At 44.9% G+C, this 17,370-nt stretch overlaps 1 protein-coding gene across 3 annotated transcripts in view; it reads left to right on the top strand.

The window, feature by feature from the left end:
* Positions 1–17,370, top strand: part of LOC117363972 (sodium- and chloride-dependent betaine transporter-like) — a 208,580-nt gene that overhangs the window by 112,178 nt on the left and 79,032 nt on the right. For all 3 annotated transcript variants that reach the window (XM_033952635.1, XM_033952636.1, XM_033952634.1), the window contains 3 exons: positions 1,431–1,515; positions 8,757–8,889; positions 16,190–16,324. In XM_033952635.1, coding sequence (XP_033808526.1) covers positions 1,431–1,515; positions 8,757–8,889; positions 16,190–16,324 — 353 coding nt within the window. The remainder of the gene's footprint in view (positions 1–1,430; positions 1,516–8,756; positions 8,890–16,189; positions 16,325–17,370) is intronic.

Raw genomic sequence — 17,370 nt, 5'->3', positions numbered from 1 at the left:
TAGCACTCCCTCACAGTGTCAGAATTACCTTAAAACCTATAGTCTCGCCCATTGCCCATGGGGGAAGTTGAATAGGAAGGGTAAGGGGGGCATGTTCCAGAAGGTATATAAGCTGAGGCCATAGCTTGGTTAAGGAGGCCCAGAGGGAAGCAGTGATGCCCCAATATATTTGCCTCATCCACCTAGATGTAAACTGCAGCTGCTATAGTCAGGTAGACCAAGTTCAGCTTGGACCCTTTGCAACTTTGCTTTGACTATATCAATAACTCTGGGGAATCAGGCCAGAAATAAGTAAAATGTACTGCCATGCTGAGAAACAGGAACAGGCCATTGGATAGGGTTATCAGACGTCCAGGAAATCCCGGACATGTCCTCTTTTTAGAGGACTATCTGGGTGCCTGGAGGGAGTTTCAAAACCCGGCAGTTTGTCCGGATTTTTGCAGTCCCTGAGCTCAGGGTCACATCTAGAGAGCATCTGTGCATGCACGGACTTCAATGTGATTAGGGTTACTAGACATATGGGAAAATCTGGACATGTCCTCATTTTAGAGGACTCTCCAGGTTCCCAGACAGACTTTCTAAAACCCGGTGTTTGTCCTGGTTTTGGAAAGCCCCTATAAACTCCAGCCGCATCTGGAGAGCCTCTGAGCATGCGCAGATGACATCACGTACATCCGCGCTTGCTCCAGGCCCTCCAGATACAGCCAGAGCTCATCACAAAGAGAGGAGGCTTTCTGGGGGTAGGGCTGGAGAGCAGAACTGGGCAGGGCTGGGGCATAACAGAGCGGGGTTATGTGTCCGTGGCTGCCTTTTTAAAAATACTGTAACCCTACACGTGATATCATCATGTCAATGTCTGTGCATGTACAGATGCCCTCTAGACGCAGCTCTGAGCTCAGGGAAGGAGACGTGAGGTTTGCGTGGAGCAGAATGAGGCGGAGGTGGGATGGAATGGGGCAAGACTGGAGCAGAACTGGGCAGAGCCAGATGCCCTCTTTATATAAAGAGGAAATATGGTAATCCTACCATTGGATAACCTTTCTATATTTAAGAATATTTTTGTGTTATATATTTAAAGAACATTTTTTTTTTGTTTATTGTCTTCCCCCTACCTGTGAATGGAACAGGAACCCTACCTCATACTTATAATAAACCACATTTCCTTTGACCTGCATCCACTATGTGGCACTATCTCACCGAGGCTCCAGACCCACCCTTGTTCATTTAACCACACACCCTTTCAGTGTATTCACTATAACTTAGTTTGTTGTGTCTCCTTGGCCACCTGAACTAGACTCCTGGTGAAAGTAACAGGCTGTCCCAATTCAACATGCCTTTCACTAGGCCAAGCCCATGATGAAAAAGAGGAGAATGGTATAGAAAAGTAGAAATGATCAGCACTGATTATAAGTTTTCTTTTCTCTTGACAGAAAATTGTGTGGAATTTGCGGAAGAATCTAATTGGACCTTGTCAGTGAATCCCAATGCTACTTCCCCCGTCATTGAATTTTGGGAGTATGTATGCTGTTGTCAGAGCGATTTTGCTCACATGGGTTATGAAGTCATCTAATACATACAAACACACACATATACACAAACATAGAGAGCTTGACATACCTACAAATGCATCTACACATTTACCAAGCCTCATTTGTATACTCAAATAAGTGGATGCAGCGTGGCAAGTACACCATTAAACACCAACAGTCTTTTCAGTCATCATATCGCTTTTAAAGAGACAGTTAGTAGACATAAGAAACAGCAGAGGCTCAACAGGAATAATGTATATATTAACATAAATACATTGAACATTGTTGTGGATATACACAATCTGCCTGCCCCACACCTTCGTATAATCATATTTCTACCAGAGTACAAGGCATATAATTATACATAATTTGGATATTGATGACCCACATATACACTAAGGCCCTGATATTCAATCCATAGGAGGCAGCCCGGCTACCTCTCGTGGGCCACAATGATCCTTGAAATTCAGTGCCAGGGACTTATCCAGCCAAATGCATTACTCTGCATTTCTTTGCATTGAATTTTAGTTGCCAGGCATTAGACCATTCCTCTAACTTTTGCAGATCCTTTTTCAGATTTTCTACTCCCTCTTTGGTGTCTACTCTGTTACAAATCTTGGTATCATCTGCAAAAAGGCACACTTTTCCTTCTAACCCTTCAGCAATGTCACTCACAAACATATTGAACAGGATTGGCCCCAGCACCGAACCTTTCCTTCCTCCGAGCGACTTCCATTAACTACCACCCTCTGACGTCTGTCCGACAGCCAGTTTCTAACCCAGTTCACCACTTTGGGTCCTAACTTCATCCCTTCAAGTTTGTTCAACAGCCTCCTATGAGGAACTGTATCAAAGGCTTTGCTGAAATCTAAGTAAATTACATCTAGCATATGTCCTCGATCCAGCTCTCTGGTCACCCAATCAAAAAATTCAATCAGGTTTGTTTGGCACAATTTACCTTTTGTAAAGCCATGTTGCCTAGGATCCTATAACCCATTAGATTCAAGGAAGTACACTATCCTTTCTTTCTGCAACACTTCCATTATTTTTCCAACAACTGAAGTGAGGCTCACCGGCCTGTAGTTTCCTGCTTCATCCCTGTGACCACTTTTATGAATAGGGACCACATCCACTCTCCTCCAAGCCCCAGGAATCACTCCTATCTCTAGAGATTTGTTGAACAAGTCTTTAATAGGACTCATCAGAACCTCTCTGAACTCCCTTAGTATCCTGGGATGGATCACGTCTGGTCCTATCGCTTTATAAAAGGGGCAGACAGTGGATGAAAGGAAGAGAGCGACAAGATGAGGAGAGCAGAAACCAGAGAAGACAAAGGTAGAAAAAAAATTCTGTTTATTTATTTTTTTGCTTTACGGGACATGCATCACTGTTTCTGTGGTTTTGCATTGTATGCAGAGTCCAGCTTCTTGGTGGTTCAATTTAACCTTTGTCTATGTATTTCTATTTTATCCCCTGTTTTACAAAACTGTAGAGAGTTTTTTTAGTGCCGGTCGTGGTGGTAACAGCTCTGAGAAAGGGGGAGGGGTTAGTTTGTGATTACATATTCCATACTAGGTAAAGGTGTTTTCTGTGTTTTGTGTGTTCAAAAGACATGGTTTCTACTAGGATTGACTGTGCAGGATTGATCTGTACTAGTCTGGCTTATTTAGTTTAGTTGATGTTGTACTGCTCACTGCAGTATGTAAGATGCTGCCATTTCCTAGGTACACTCTTGTGTGACGTGTGGATTGTTACTAAAAATCATGTTTTTCATACAGATGGGGGGGGAGTTGTCAAAAAATGATGGGCCCCAGGTAGCACATGATCAAAACTGGCTGCATTGAGTTTCTGCTGCAATTTCACAAGATCACAAAAACTCATGGCAGACATTTTTGATTGTGGCTCTGCATGGGGCAGGAGCTTAGGAAGATCGCTCTTGCCCTGTTTCACTGCTAGACCACCAGGCTTTAAAAGTAAGGTGTGGAGAGGTCTGGGAAGAGGGGGTGGTTTAGAGACTCATGAATAACCTAATTTGTGAATCTTAAACCTGCAAATATGGAGGGGGCAAGTACTCCTTCCATTGTGTGCAAATATATTGCGTGTATATTTATTGTAGATATTTTGAAAACCAGACTGACTTGGAGTTCCCCGAGGACTGAGTTGAGATCCCTGTGAGTCCATTTAGAAAAATTAAGCTTGTATAACAGTCAGCCAGACCATCCCTAGAAACTGGTATTACATATCCAGGTTTTCAGCAATTTAAGACAGCCTTTTATCTGGTCCTGTCTGTCTGGATAGTTATCCAGGCATCAGCACTGAATATTGGCAGTGCCCAGATAATCTTTGACTCCACCTTTGCTGTGACCATGAACTATCTTGGCTGAACCTGGATTAGTGCCAGTGCAGTCAGACATGATATTCAGTGGCATTTTACAGCTAGGTTGAGACCCAGTCAGTGGGAGTTAACTTGGTAGAAGCCACTGAATATTGACCCTCGTGTTTTTACCCTTATCTTTCAGAAGAGAGGAGACTGGCAGAGCCATAAGCTCAGTTTTCATTTAGAAGACTTTTTAATCCTTTAGAAGAAAAAAATATTAACAAATTTCTACATAATGAAAACGTTGTCACTGTTTTCCTTTTCCTATATATCTTAAGAATAAATAAAAGCAAGCTACCTGCATAGTTTTTGCTACATTTAAAATTCAGCATCAACTATACAGCGGATTAAATAAGGAGTTCCAGCACCTGTCAGCCAGAAATGAGTCAGCATACTTAAGAATAAAGCCATAAAAAAGATAATTTCTTTCCAAAGTCCTCAAAATATTCCATAAAACCCCACCAAGGTTGTGCAAGAGATATGTCTGTAGATTTGCACTCTTCATGAAGGTTACACAGTAATTTTGTCACTTATGCAACCATAAGTAGGCTGCATTGTAGGTGCAAGATTGACGTTTCCTGTAAATGTAAAAATCAGTGCCCTTATACAGTGGCGTACCTAGGGTATGTGGCACCCGGGGCCCATCATTTTTTGACACCCCCCCATGTAAAAAAATATTTTTTGTAATAACCATGAAAAGGAATAAATGGTGATAATAGAAACAGGCAGTGAAAATTTTCTTTTATTGAACCTCATATATGTAACCATTATTCCAAACATAACATAAATTATGTCTGAATTGTCATGACATCAGAAGTACATATGGAGTAGTTGCAGGTGATGCTTGGGACAGTTCTGATTGTGTTAGTTCAGTTTTGTGGGTTTTTTTAATAGAAGGGTTTTTATTTCTTTTTTGAAGGTTTTGTAGTCTGTGCTCGAGGTCAATAGGTTGTAGAGTTGGGGGTCGAGTGTTAGGAGGTTGTCGAACAGTTTTTTTTTCTTTTGACAATTTTGGTTGGAGGGTGTGTGAATAGTGGGTGAGTTCTCCTATGTCTGGTTGAGGTGGATTTAATTATTTAGCTGAAGAAATTAGTAAACCCCCCCCCCATTCCACACACATTAATTCTCTTCCATTTTTGTTCCCATTCTAAAAAACACTGATAAGTTCCCAGAAAAAAAATACCTTAAAATAAGAAGTGAAAACAAAGGCCCCTACAGATGAGAACATAACATAAGAATAGCCTAACTGGGTCAGACCAATGGTCCATCATGCCCAGTAACCAATTCTCATGGTAGCCAATCCAGGTCACTAGTACCTGGTCAAAACCCAAAGAGTAGCAACATTCCATGCTACCGATCCAGGGCAAGCAGACACTTTCCCCATGTCTTAATAACAGACTATGGACTTTTCCTCCAGGAATTTGTCCAAACCTTTCTTAAAATCAGCAACGCTAAAGAACAAGGTAACTTCACAAGGACTTGCTGTGCAGGAAATGTGAATCTCCTCATACACCCACCATATAGTGCAAAAATGTGCAAAGGTTTGTTTTTTTCTTTCGATTACTACATAGCCTAATGCCACACAAGCAGCGTTGTTACAAACATATTCTGAAGGTCAATGCTAAGGTTAACAAAGTTTCCTTCCTTGGACCACAAGGAGATACTGACAAACCACTGGAAGAGATCCCAAAACAACTACCCAGGCACAACACCCAAAGACCCACTCAGTGTGTGAACCAGTTGAGTGGAGTGGACTAACTGGGGGGTGGAAATGGGCCCGGAGTTTGCTCAGCAGAATTTCCCAGACCACCTCTTCCTCTCAACACATTGACACGCTGCCACCACCACCACCACCATTAGGAACACCTCACCGGGTAGGCCAGCAATGCTATAAACTTTATAAAACACTTTATTATATTTTCTTATAAAGCACATATTTTAACCAAACTCTCTGACATCCTCAGCCTTGCCATTCACAAAAATAGAAGGAAGAAAAGTTCCCGTTTCCTGCTGTCTCATGTCCCCGGCCTATACAATATTTTTCTTCTGCAGACACTTCAAAGTCTGACCAAATCCTCGTTTCACTTGCATTATAAAGTACTGAGGATGCCATCTCTCCCCAATCCCAGGTCCTAAAGTCTAAGACAGTAGCGCAAACTAGTGCTGCCCGATTCAAGAAAAAAAAAAATTTGATTCGATTCAGCCTATTGAATTGGTTTTTCGATTTTCAAACATCCTGGTGGGTTTATTTTATAGCTTTTTCACCCCCCTTTGGCTTCTCCTAACCACACTGGCGCTGTGGTGTAAATAAAATAAAGAAACAAAAAGGACTTTTCCTCTCTCTGTTAAATCCTAGCTCACATTTGCGGTCTAACACCAGCTCTGACAGGATACACATTTCAAATCTGACATATTGTAATCACAAAACAGAAAATAAAATTAGTTTTTCTACCTTTTGTTGTCTGGTTATTTTTCAAATCTTGTTGGTCCAAGGCTCTGGTTGTCTTTTTTTTTTATTTTTTATTTTATAACTTGCTTGCCAGGGTCTCCTTCTTCCTTCTTTCTGCATGCTAACCATCCATCTGCCCTCCCCGTTTCCCTTCCCTCCACAGGAGGCCTGGCATCTTTCCTTTTTTCGTCTCCCTCCACAGATCCATCTTTTCTTAACTACCCTTTCATCTAGCATCTCTCCCTCCTTCCCCACCACCCCAGGGTTCACCATCTCTCCCTTCCTTTTCCCAACTACCCTCCTATCCAGTATCTCTATCCCCCCTCCACACCATCCCTTGTGTCCAACTTCTCTCCCTTTCTGTTCCTTCCCTCCCTAAAAACCATCATCTCTCTCCCTCTTCTCTATTTTCAGATCCATTATTTCTTCCCACCCAAAGTCCGGCATATGCGCATCTCTTTGAACCCCCATTCCCTCTGTGTACTTCTACACCAGGGCCCCCCCTCCCTGAAGGCCTGTCCCCCCCTAAAGGTCTGCATCCCACCCCTGAAGGCCTGTCCCCCCCCAAGGCCTGCACCCCCCGACGGCCTGCCTGCCTGGCCCCCTTGAAGGCCTGTCCCCCCCTTGAAGGCCTGCCTTCCTGATCCCCTTGAAGGCCTGTCCCCCCCTTGAAGGCCTGAACCCCCCACGAAGGCCTGCCTGCCTGCCTGTCCCCCCCTTGAAGGTCTGCCTGCCTGTCTCCCCCTTGAAGGCCTGCCTGCCTGTCCCCCTGGCCTGCCTGCCTGCCTGCCTGTCACCCCCCCTTGAAGGCCTGCCCGCCTGTCCCCCCTTGAAGGCCTGCCTGCCTGTCCCCCCCCTTTGAAGGCCAGCCTGCCTGCCTGTCCCCCCCCCCTTGAAGGCCTGCCTGCTTGCCTGTCACCTCCCCTTGAAGGTCTGCCTGCCTGTCCCCCTGGCCTGCCTGCCTGTCACCCCCCCCTGAAAGGCCTGCCTGCCCGCCCCACCCTGAAGGCCTGATGCCCCGACCCACCCCGAAGGACCGCTCGCCCCCCTGGCCTGCCCGCACCACCTACTGTAGAGAAGCAGCCCGCAGCAGGATCGCGATGCCAGCGATCCCTGTGCTGCTTCGGAGCTGCTTCTTCCGCCGCGGTTCCGCCCCTCCTCTGATGTCAGGGATCGCTAGATCGCATCACTGCCCTTATAATCTTTCACCGGTATGTGAACTTGTGCAATCCTTATGTAGTCCCAGTCCTGCCCACGCGTGGTTCATGGGCTCTGACTGGCTCGTCAGGAAACTTGCTCACAAAAAGAAGTTCGGTGAAGCAGTTTCTTTGGTCTTTCTCTGAGCTGGGCGTAGGCCGGGCCGGATAAACTCAGTAGGCCAGAGATCTCAATCTCGGGAGTCTCAGTCACAACACTCAGTCTTTTACCTAATTACATGTCAAGAAATCAAGATGAGACAAAGGTGCAATTAATAACTGAACATTTAATGAATCTTGTTTATAGATGACAAACAGGAACTACTTACAACTTTTTCTGGTGTACAAATGGAATCTGGTCCAAAAACAGTCCATTAATAACATCTTCTCCTGGTGATCCTTTGGAAAAGTAAAGTCTCTTTGTCTTTCTTTCTGTGAAACGCAGCAGGTTCCCTCTTTCTCCTCTATGTTTGTCTGCTCTTCTGCAAACTCCTTTGGACTTTTCTCCCCACAAGCAATCAATACCTCAGAAGTCTCCCTCTGGTGGGAGAAACAGGATAACCACAAATCTTGAGTCTACTCTTTCCTCCCCTTTTATACTACACCCCGTCCCACTCTGCAAAGGGGTCTCCAGCTCCACCCACAGTTCATTACTATCCACGCTCACATAGGGTTACCAGATTTTCAAAGTTAAAAAAGAGGACACATGGCTGCGACCTGTTCCGCCCCCCAGCCATGCCCTGTTTCACCCCACCCCAGAATTTGTGGGACCCATTCAGGAAGCCGCTCAGCACCAAGCAATAGTGCCAAAGCGTGCTCCTGCTCGAACTGGTCAGCGGCTGATGAAGGAACTCGGCAGCGACTGACCTTTGGTTAGCAGCGGGACAGGAGCGCGGAAAGCTCACTCCTGCCCACTATATCTCTGGACCACCAGGAATTCCAGCGCAGATGAGGTACCATTGACAGGGCAGGGAGGGGGGACAGGGTGTAGAGTCTGGCGGCCCAGCGGAGGTCTGCAATTAGTCTGGGAGGGGGCGGGTGGACGCTGGCACCCCATTTTGGGCCAATTTTTTGGCCCCAAAATCCTGGTTTATATTCGAGTATATATGGTAATTATGTAGACACACACAGATGAGCACAGTAGAAAAACCTTGAGTTATAGTGAATGATTGTGAATCGTAGCTTTTATTTACCATCCCCTGCAGAAATCGAGTCCTGGGAATCACAGATGGTATTCACAATCTGGGCACTGTAAGATGGGAATTGGCTTTGTGTCTCCTTCTGGCCTGGGTTATCTGTTACTTCTGTATCTGGAAAGGAGTCAAATCCACAGGCAAGGTGAGTGATGTTCTTTTATAAATCCTTTCCCTATGGAGCAAAAAAAGTAACTAACCTTTAACCTCCTTCTAGCACCTCTACTTGGTGAACACAAGTACTGAATCTGCTTCTAGAAAAAAGAGGTCTAAATCTCCAATAAAGGAGAACCTTGTCCTATGATTCTGTATTTTGAATCCACGGTATATCTGAGTTTTCTAACTTGTCAATTTATTGATGGATTTCCAGGGCCCCCTTGCAACTATTCAGCATCTCCTGTTTTTCTTTTCTCTCCCTTCCTCCCATTCAGCATCTCCCTTTTCTTTTTTCATCACTGCCTCTCATTATCTATCCAATATTACCCTTGTTCTCGCCCCTCCCCAGTTTAATATTTTGCTTACTCTCTTCACTCTCTCCCACCCACCCATTCAGCATTTTCCATCGAACCTCCTTATCTCCCTCCCTTTTGCTGTTGCTACCATTGCTTCCTACTGTCATGCGTCCAGGCCTGCTGTCAGCTCACAGCAGCAATCAGAATACCAATATGTGCAGGAGACTCTTTTGGTCCATGTTCTTGCAGCTTACAAAGGCCTTGCTGGTCCCACCCTCTCTGATGCATACTTCCTACTATCAGGAGGTGGGACCAGCAGGGTTTTCACAAGTTGTGAGAATGCATGTTGGAATGCTCTCCTGCCCATACTAGTGCTTTGTGTAGTTGCTCCAAGCCAGTACCCGGCAGGCCTGGAGCAGAGGCATGGCAGTGGTGCCTCTACACAGAAATATTTCTGTGGTAGAACCGGGGCAAGACAAAGCAATACTTATGCACATCATTCCTCTCTCCCCTAATACACACACACACTTTTAAATTAACAGTACAGTAAAACCTTGGATTGCAAGTAACTTGGTATGCAAGTGTTTTGCAAGCCAAGCAAAACATTTTATTAAAATTTTACTTGATATACAAGCAAGGTCTTAAGTACATACATTATACACACATCAAATCATCACAAATGAGCCAATGGTTCTTCTGTCTTTCACACACACACACTGCAGGAGTGTAGTGACTGTTCTAAACAAGCAAGGTCTTGCAATACGAGTACATACAGTATTTTGCATTAAAGTTTCCATTATTTCTTATGTGGAAATTCGCTTTGATATACGAGTGTTTTTGATTTCAAGCATGTTTTCAAAACGAATTATGTTCGCAAACCAAGGTTTTACTGTATATGGCATTTGGGCCTTATATGCATAAAGAAGCCCTCCCCTGCAGGACGTTAGTAGCCAGGTAAAACCGCCCTTATAACTGATAGTATCATTCAACAAATTCTTCAGTGTAGGAGTGAAGTCTGGATTTTCTATAAGATTGGACACAATCTCAATATAAACCCTGCACCTCCAGTTCTGTATCACAAACTCCACATTTTCTAACAATGGAGTTATTCCTCTTACAACACATCACACAAAAAAATATTCAGAGTGTGATTATCACCTCAGGAACTGCTCATACTCTTTCTACTGTAAAACACTGTTTAAATCAGATGGGGGTGGGGGTTGTGCGGTGACTCTACTGGATGTGGAGACCACTAGTCTTTAGCATTTCTACTTTGGGTGCCAAGGGCCTACTTTCAAATAGGGCCAGTTACTTGCAAAATAACACAAAACCCTGCAGTAATTGGAGAGACCCCCCAGGAAAGAGACTTGGGAGTACTGTTTGACAAGTCAATGAAGCCGTCTGTGCAATGCACGGCGGCGGCAAAAAGGGTGAACAGAATGCTAGGAATGATTAAGAAGGGGATCTCAAACAGATCGGAAAAGGTTATCATGCCACTGTACCGGGCCATGGTATGCCCTCACCTGGAATACTACGTCCAGCACTGGTCGCCATACATGAAGAAGGACACAGTATTACTCGAAAGGGTCCAGAGAAGAGCGACTAAAATGGTTAAGGGGCTGGAGGAGTTGCCGTACAGTGAGAGATTAGAGAAACTGGGCCTCTTCTCCCTTGAAAAGAGGAGACTGAGAGAGGACGTCATCAAAACATTCAATATAATGAAGGGAATAGACTTAGTAGATAAAGACAGGTTGTTCACCCTCTCCAAGGTAGAGAGAACGAGAGGGCACTCTCTAAAGTTAAAAGGGGATAGATTCTGTATAAATGTAAGGAAGTTCTTCTTCACTCAGAGAGTGATGGAAAACTGGAACGCTCTTCTAGAGGCTGTTATAGGGGAAAACACCCTCCAGGAACTCAAGACAAAGTTAGACAAATTCCCATTGACCTAAGGGCCGCCGTGTGAGCGGACTGCTGGGCATGATGGACCATTGGTCTGACCCAGTAGCGGCAATTCTTATGTTCTTATTCAAAACTATATAGAAAATGTACCAAAACAGATTCCTACATAATATCCTTCAACACACTCACATATGCAGAGCATGGACAGACCCTCACCTGATAAAAGATGGCCACAAAACACAAGCAAGCACCGAAGTGGAGATACCCTCACCCCAAGAAATCTAGACTTTAAGCAGTGAAAATACTGGGGAAAAAACCCAACAAACAAAAAGACATTGTCTCCTGTACTCTTCTAAATGCAAAATAGAAAAGAGATCTACATTTCTCAAATCTACCTTGGTTATATAGGCATTTTATTGTTCTAATTGGGCTGGTTCCAGTCTCTTCTCCACTTTCCATGTTCAGTCTTCTAAATTGTATTTTCCAGGTTTGCCTTTCCTTTTCATCTCTCTTTCCTATCCTTCACTATATCTGCCTGGCACTAAGCTATCTATCTATATTTTTTTACTTTTCTCTGCCTGATCTGCCCATTTGATTTTGCCCTCGTTTTCCTTTTTTCTTACCCACCCACTTCTCATCTAGCTACAAACTTTTTCCATCTCTCTCTCATCCTTTTGCAGCACTCTCATTTCCCCTTGGTCTCTCACCTTCCCAAGTCTCCTGTCTCCTTCTCTTTTCACCATCCCCTAGTATACCATTTCCATCCTCTGTTCTCACCCTCTCAGTTCCATCCCTGACCCTCCTTTCTTCTGTTGCCTCCATACCATTCTTCTGTCTCATATCCAATCTTTTATTGCCTCTCTTCCACCATCTTTTCAATCCCATTTCTACCCTAACTCAACTCCTTCAGAGATCCACTCCTTCCTCTCATACCCCTCCATGTAACCTCCCCCCCCCCCAATCTCTTTTCAAAGCCTTTCATTTTCTCTTCATAATTCCAGGTCATTCACACTGTGTCTCATCCTTTGCCTACATGTCACACCCTTTCTCTTACCTCAATTTCATACCCTCACTCATTCTCACAACCAGTCAACTCAGCCCAATCTTACCTACCAATTTCCAGGACTTCCAGAAGGTGGTGGTGAACGGTACCCCATCCGAAGCATCGGAAGTGATCAGTGGAGTGCCGCAGGGCTCGGTCCTGGGCCCGATTCTATTCAACTTATTCAAAAGAGATATGACGCAGGGACTTAGAGGAAGGGTATCACTGTTCGCCGACGATGCCAAACTTTGCAACATAATAGGCAGAAGCTTATTACCTGATGATATGACACACGACCTACTGCTTCTGGAACAATGGTCGACTACTTGGCAGCTAGGCTTCAATGCTAAAAAATGCAAGATAATGCACCTGGGTAAGAGAAACCCGCGCAGAACTTATGTACTAAATGGTGAGACCTTGGTTAGGACCACGGCGGAACACGATCTAGGAGTGATCATTAGTGAGGACATGAAGGTTGCCAATCAAGTGGAGAAGGCTACCTCCAGGGCAAGACAAATGATGGGATGTATCCGCAGAGGTTTTGTCAGCAGGAGACCTAAAGTTATGATGCCGTTGTACAGAGCCATGGTGAGGCCTCACTTGGAGTACTGTGTTCAGTTTTGGAGACCACACTACTGAAAGGACGTGCTGAGGATCGAGTCGGTGCAGCGAATGGTCACCAGGATGGTCTTGGGGCTCAGGGATCTCACGTATGAAGAAAGACTAAAGAAATTGCGGCTGTACTCACTTGAGGAAAGAAGAGAACGGGGAGATATGATTGAAACGTATAAGTACATCACGGGACGCATCGAGTCAGAAGAGGATATCTTCTGGCTCATGGGACCCTCGACCACCAGAGGGCATCCACTGAAAGTCAGGGGAGGGAAGTTTCATGGCGACTCCAGGAAGTACTTCTTCACCGAAAGAGTGGTGGATCATTGGAACAGACTCCCACTCCAGGTGATAGAGGCCAGCAGCGTGACGGATTTTAAGAGAAAATGGGATACTCACGTGGGATCGTTAAGGGAGTAAACTCAGGGGGGAGGGATACTTGGAATGGGCAGACTTGGTGGGCTATAGCCCTTTTCTGCCGCTTTTTTCTATGTTTCTATGACTTCATTATCTCCTCAAAATTCCCCCTGCTCTCCAACACTCTTCCACTCAGTCACCAATCTGGTCACTGATCTGTTCCTCCCTCCCCCCAAGGTCCTAGTCATCTTTTACTCTGTTCCTATCCCCCTTCCAGTCCCATCCATCTTCTGCTCCATTTCTCCTCTTCTTACCTTACCCCCTTCTTTCATCCATCTTCTACTTTGTTTCTCATCTCCCCCATCCTTGTTTCATCCATCTTCTGCTGTTTCCAGGATCTCCTGTCCATTTAACATTTCTTACTTCTCTATGTCCACTATTCATTCCCTCTGTGTCTCCAGGATATCTCCTCTGTGCCCTTATTCTAATCACCCCATGTTCAGCATTTGCCTTGTCAGTGTCCCCATCTGTGTGCCCCTATCCCTTCCCCATCTATCAGTATCTCTCTGTGTCCATAATCTCCCCATGTCTGTTTCTCACCCCTCTTTACTTTCTCATGCACATTCCTGCTCTCTCTATCTCTCTCTCTCTCTCTCTATGTCTCTATCTCCCCCTTCTCTCTCTGTGTGAGTCCAGTCTCTCCCCCTCCTTTATCCAGTCTTCTCTCTTTTCCCTCAACATATCCCCTCTTTGGTCCAATCTCTCTCTCTTTTTCGCTCTCTCCCACCTTCATGGGGTATATCCTTTTTATTTTTCCTCCACTCACATCTTCTACATCCCTCCTTCTGTGGGTCATGCCTCTCCCCTCTCTTCATTACCCACCTCATTGAATCTCTCTCTTCCATCCCTGTCCCCATTGAGTCTAGCACCTCTCTCTCCCTCCTTGCCAGCACTTTTCCCATTCCTTCCCTCCCCCAATGCCAGCACCTCTTTCTCTCTCTCTTCATACCCCCCGACCCACCCTCACTGCTGCAATCCAGCACCTCTCTTTCTCCCTTCTCTTCTTTGCTTCCTATGGGCTAAGCTTCTGTGTCATGGCACTAAAGAAGCTGCTTCAAATAACTTTCAGGGACCTTCCATCAGCCATATCTCATCCTCTCTGAAGCAATTTTGTTTCCTTGAGGGCTGGATATGGCTGATGAACAGCCCCCGGGGCTGGCAAATGTAGCTTGCTTACTTCACTGCAGCGATGCAGAAGAATCTTAGGAAGCAAAGAAAAGAATAATATGTAAGCACTTGATGTGCAGGATAGCAAGCTTTGAATAAACTTGGAAACTTAGAGAGGTGCTGGGCTGCAGTGAAGGGGGAAGGAGAGGAGGCAGACCATGGAAAGTGAAAGAGATACTGGACTCGAGAGAGGGAAAACACTAGATGGGGTGGGCAGAGAGAAAAAAGGTGCTAGTCTCAGGGAAGTTGGGGATAAGAATGGAGAGGTGTCAGACTGTGCAGGATAGGGGAGGAATTGGAAGAATATAGACTTGCAGAGGGTGTGGAGAATAGACTAGTGCAATTCCGGGCCTTGAGAGCTACAGGCAGGTCAGGTTTTCAGGATATCCACAATAAATATGCATGAGATAGATTTGCATCTCAAGGAGGCAGTGCATGCAAATCCATTTCATACATATTTATTGTGGATATCCTGAAAACCTGACCTGCCTGTGGATCTCGAGGACTGGAATTTCCTACCCCTTGACTAGTGCAACAGGTGAACAAAGCTTGCATGTAGGGTTACCAGACGTCCAGATTTCCCTAGACATGTCCTCCATATGAGGACATGTCCAGGGGTCTGGATGGCTTTTCAAAACATAAGAATATAAGAATTACCGCTGCTGGGTCAGACCAGTGGTCCATCATGCCCAGCAGTCTGCTCAAGCAGCGGCCCCCAGGTCAAAGACCAGTGCTCTAAATGAGTCCAGCCTCACCTGCGTACATTCCAGTTTAGCAGGAACTTGTCCAACTTTGTCTTGAATCCCTGGAGGGTCTTTTCCCCTATAACAGACTCCAGAAGAGCGTTCCAGTTTTCTACCACTCTCTGGGTGAAGAAGAACTTCCTTACGTTTGTACGGAATCTATCCCCTTTTAGCTTTAGAGAGTGCCCTCTCGTTCTCCCTACCTTGGAGAGGGTGAACAACCTGTCTTTATCTGCTAAGTCTATTCCCTTCAGTATTTTGAACATTTCGATCATGTCCCCTCTCAGTCTCCTCTTTTCAAGGGAGAAGAGGCCCAGTTTCTCTAATCTCTCACTGTACAGCAACTCCTCCAGCCCCTTAACCATTTTAGTCGCTCTTCTCTGAACCCTTTCGAGTAGTACCATGTCTTTCTTCATGTATGGCATCCAGTGCTGGGCAGACTTGCACGGTATGTGTCTGTATATGGCCTTTTGGTTAAGGATGGGCTGGGGAGGGCTTCAATGGCTGGAGTAAGCTTTGACGGAGACTTCAGCAGTTGGATCCCAAACACAGTACTGCATAGAGCTTTGGATTCTTGCCCAGAAATAGCTAAGAATAAAAATAATTTTTAAAAATTTTAATTGATTCAGGTTGGACAGACTGGATGGACCATTTGGATCTTTATCTGCCGTCATCTATTATGTTACTATGCATGCCGCTGGCACTGTTCTATAAACTGTGCACTCAAATTTGCATGCTAATCAAAAATTGGGCATGCAACTTTATAGAATACAGCCCTATTTGCAGCAACCCAGCCCATTTCCACCATCTCCAGGAGCCTTCCATGGGGGGTCCCTACATACACCCAAACACACCTATACAAATACAGTTTCTGGACCTACCCGGGGTGCAAAGTGGGATGAAAATGATGCCTACTGTCTCCCGCCTTAGGTCTACCGGACTTCAAAAAAGTCACCAAAGCCTTTAGTATTAATATCATGATATTATCACTAGGGGAGTGGATGTCAGGTTTCTGTATATGGGCAAAAATATTTGCGTTTGTTTCATCCCATTCTAGATTTTATAAACTTGCATAAAATTTTTAATCTCTAAAACTATTTCCTCTGGCTGCAGGTTGTCTATTTCACAGCCACCTTCCCTTATTTGATGCTAATTATCCTGCTGGTCCGAGGGGTCACATTGCCTGGCGCCCATGAAGGAATAATATTCTACCTGAAACCTGACATATCAAGGCTTGCAGATCCACAGGTAGGCTTTATAACTGACTGGCTTCTATGTACTTTCATGCAGATGAAAGGTCAGGTACTACTAGTGAATGTAGGTTTTCAGAAATGTCTCCCAGAATATACACATAAGCCCCCAATATTTAGATAAATCTAAAGTTCCTCCTAGAGCACTGCCAAGAAAGAAACTGCCTTTGCATAGCAGTGCACAGAAGGAGGTAGAAACTCCTTCTGCCTGTTTACCTTTTTCCATGCAGCAAGTGTAAACGCCTGATTCCCAGAGAATATTTACATTCTAAGAGCTGTAAACTTCATACTCCTTCAAGGTGTTTCATGAACAGAAAAGCAGTTAGGTGAGAAGGTTCAAAGAACACATGTTTCAAAGATTGATGATATCTCACTATACATCTGCATGGATCTCTCAAATAAAAAGTCCCTCCAATAAGAATAACTCCTGGTTTCAAAAGCAAAGACTGACATCTTTGCTTTTGTGTATCCTGAGAAACATCTGGAAATATCTGGATCTTAAAACCCAAAAGTTCTTTATCTGTTAAGAACATAAGAATTGCCGCTGCTGGGTCAGACCAGTGGTCCATCATGCCCAACAGTCCGCTCTCACGGCAGCCCCTAGGTGCCCCAGTGCCCTAACTGAGACCAGCCCTACCTGTGTATTTTCCGGTTCAGCAGGAACTTGTCTAACTTTGTCTTGAATCCCTGGAGGGTATTTTCCCCTATAAGAGCCTCTGGAAGAGCATTCCAGTTTTCCACCACTCTCTGGGTGAAGAAGAACTTCCTTACATTTGAACGGAATCTATCCCCTTTTAACTTTAAAGAGTGCCTTCTTGTTCTCTCTACCTTGGAGAGAGTGAACAACCTGTCTCTATCTACTAAGTCTATTCCCTTCATTATCTTGAATGTTTCAATCATGTCCCCTCTCAGCCTCAGATAAAGACAGATTGTTCACCCTCTCCAAGGTAGGGAGAACGAGAGGGTACTCTATATAGTTGAAAGGGGATAGATTCCGTACAAACATAAGGAAGTTCTTCTTCACCCAGAGAGTGGTAGAAAACT

Source organism: Geotrypetes seraphini, chromosome 7 (assembly GCF_902459505.1).
Source record: "Geotrypetes seraphini chromosome 7, aGeoSer1.1, whole genome shotgun sequence".
Lineage (NCBI taxonomy): Eukaryota > Metazoa > Chordata > Amphibia > Gymnophiona > Dermophiidae > Geotrypetes > Geotrypetes seraphini.
This window is presented reverse-complemented; position numbering and strand designations above follow the sequence as displayed.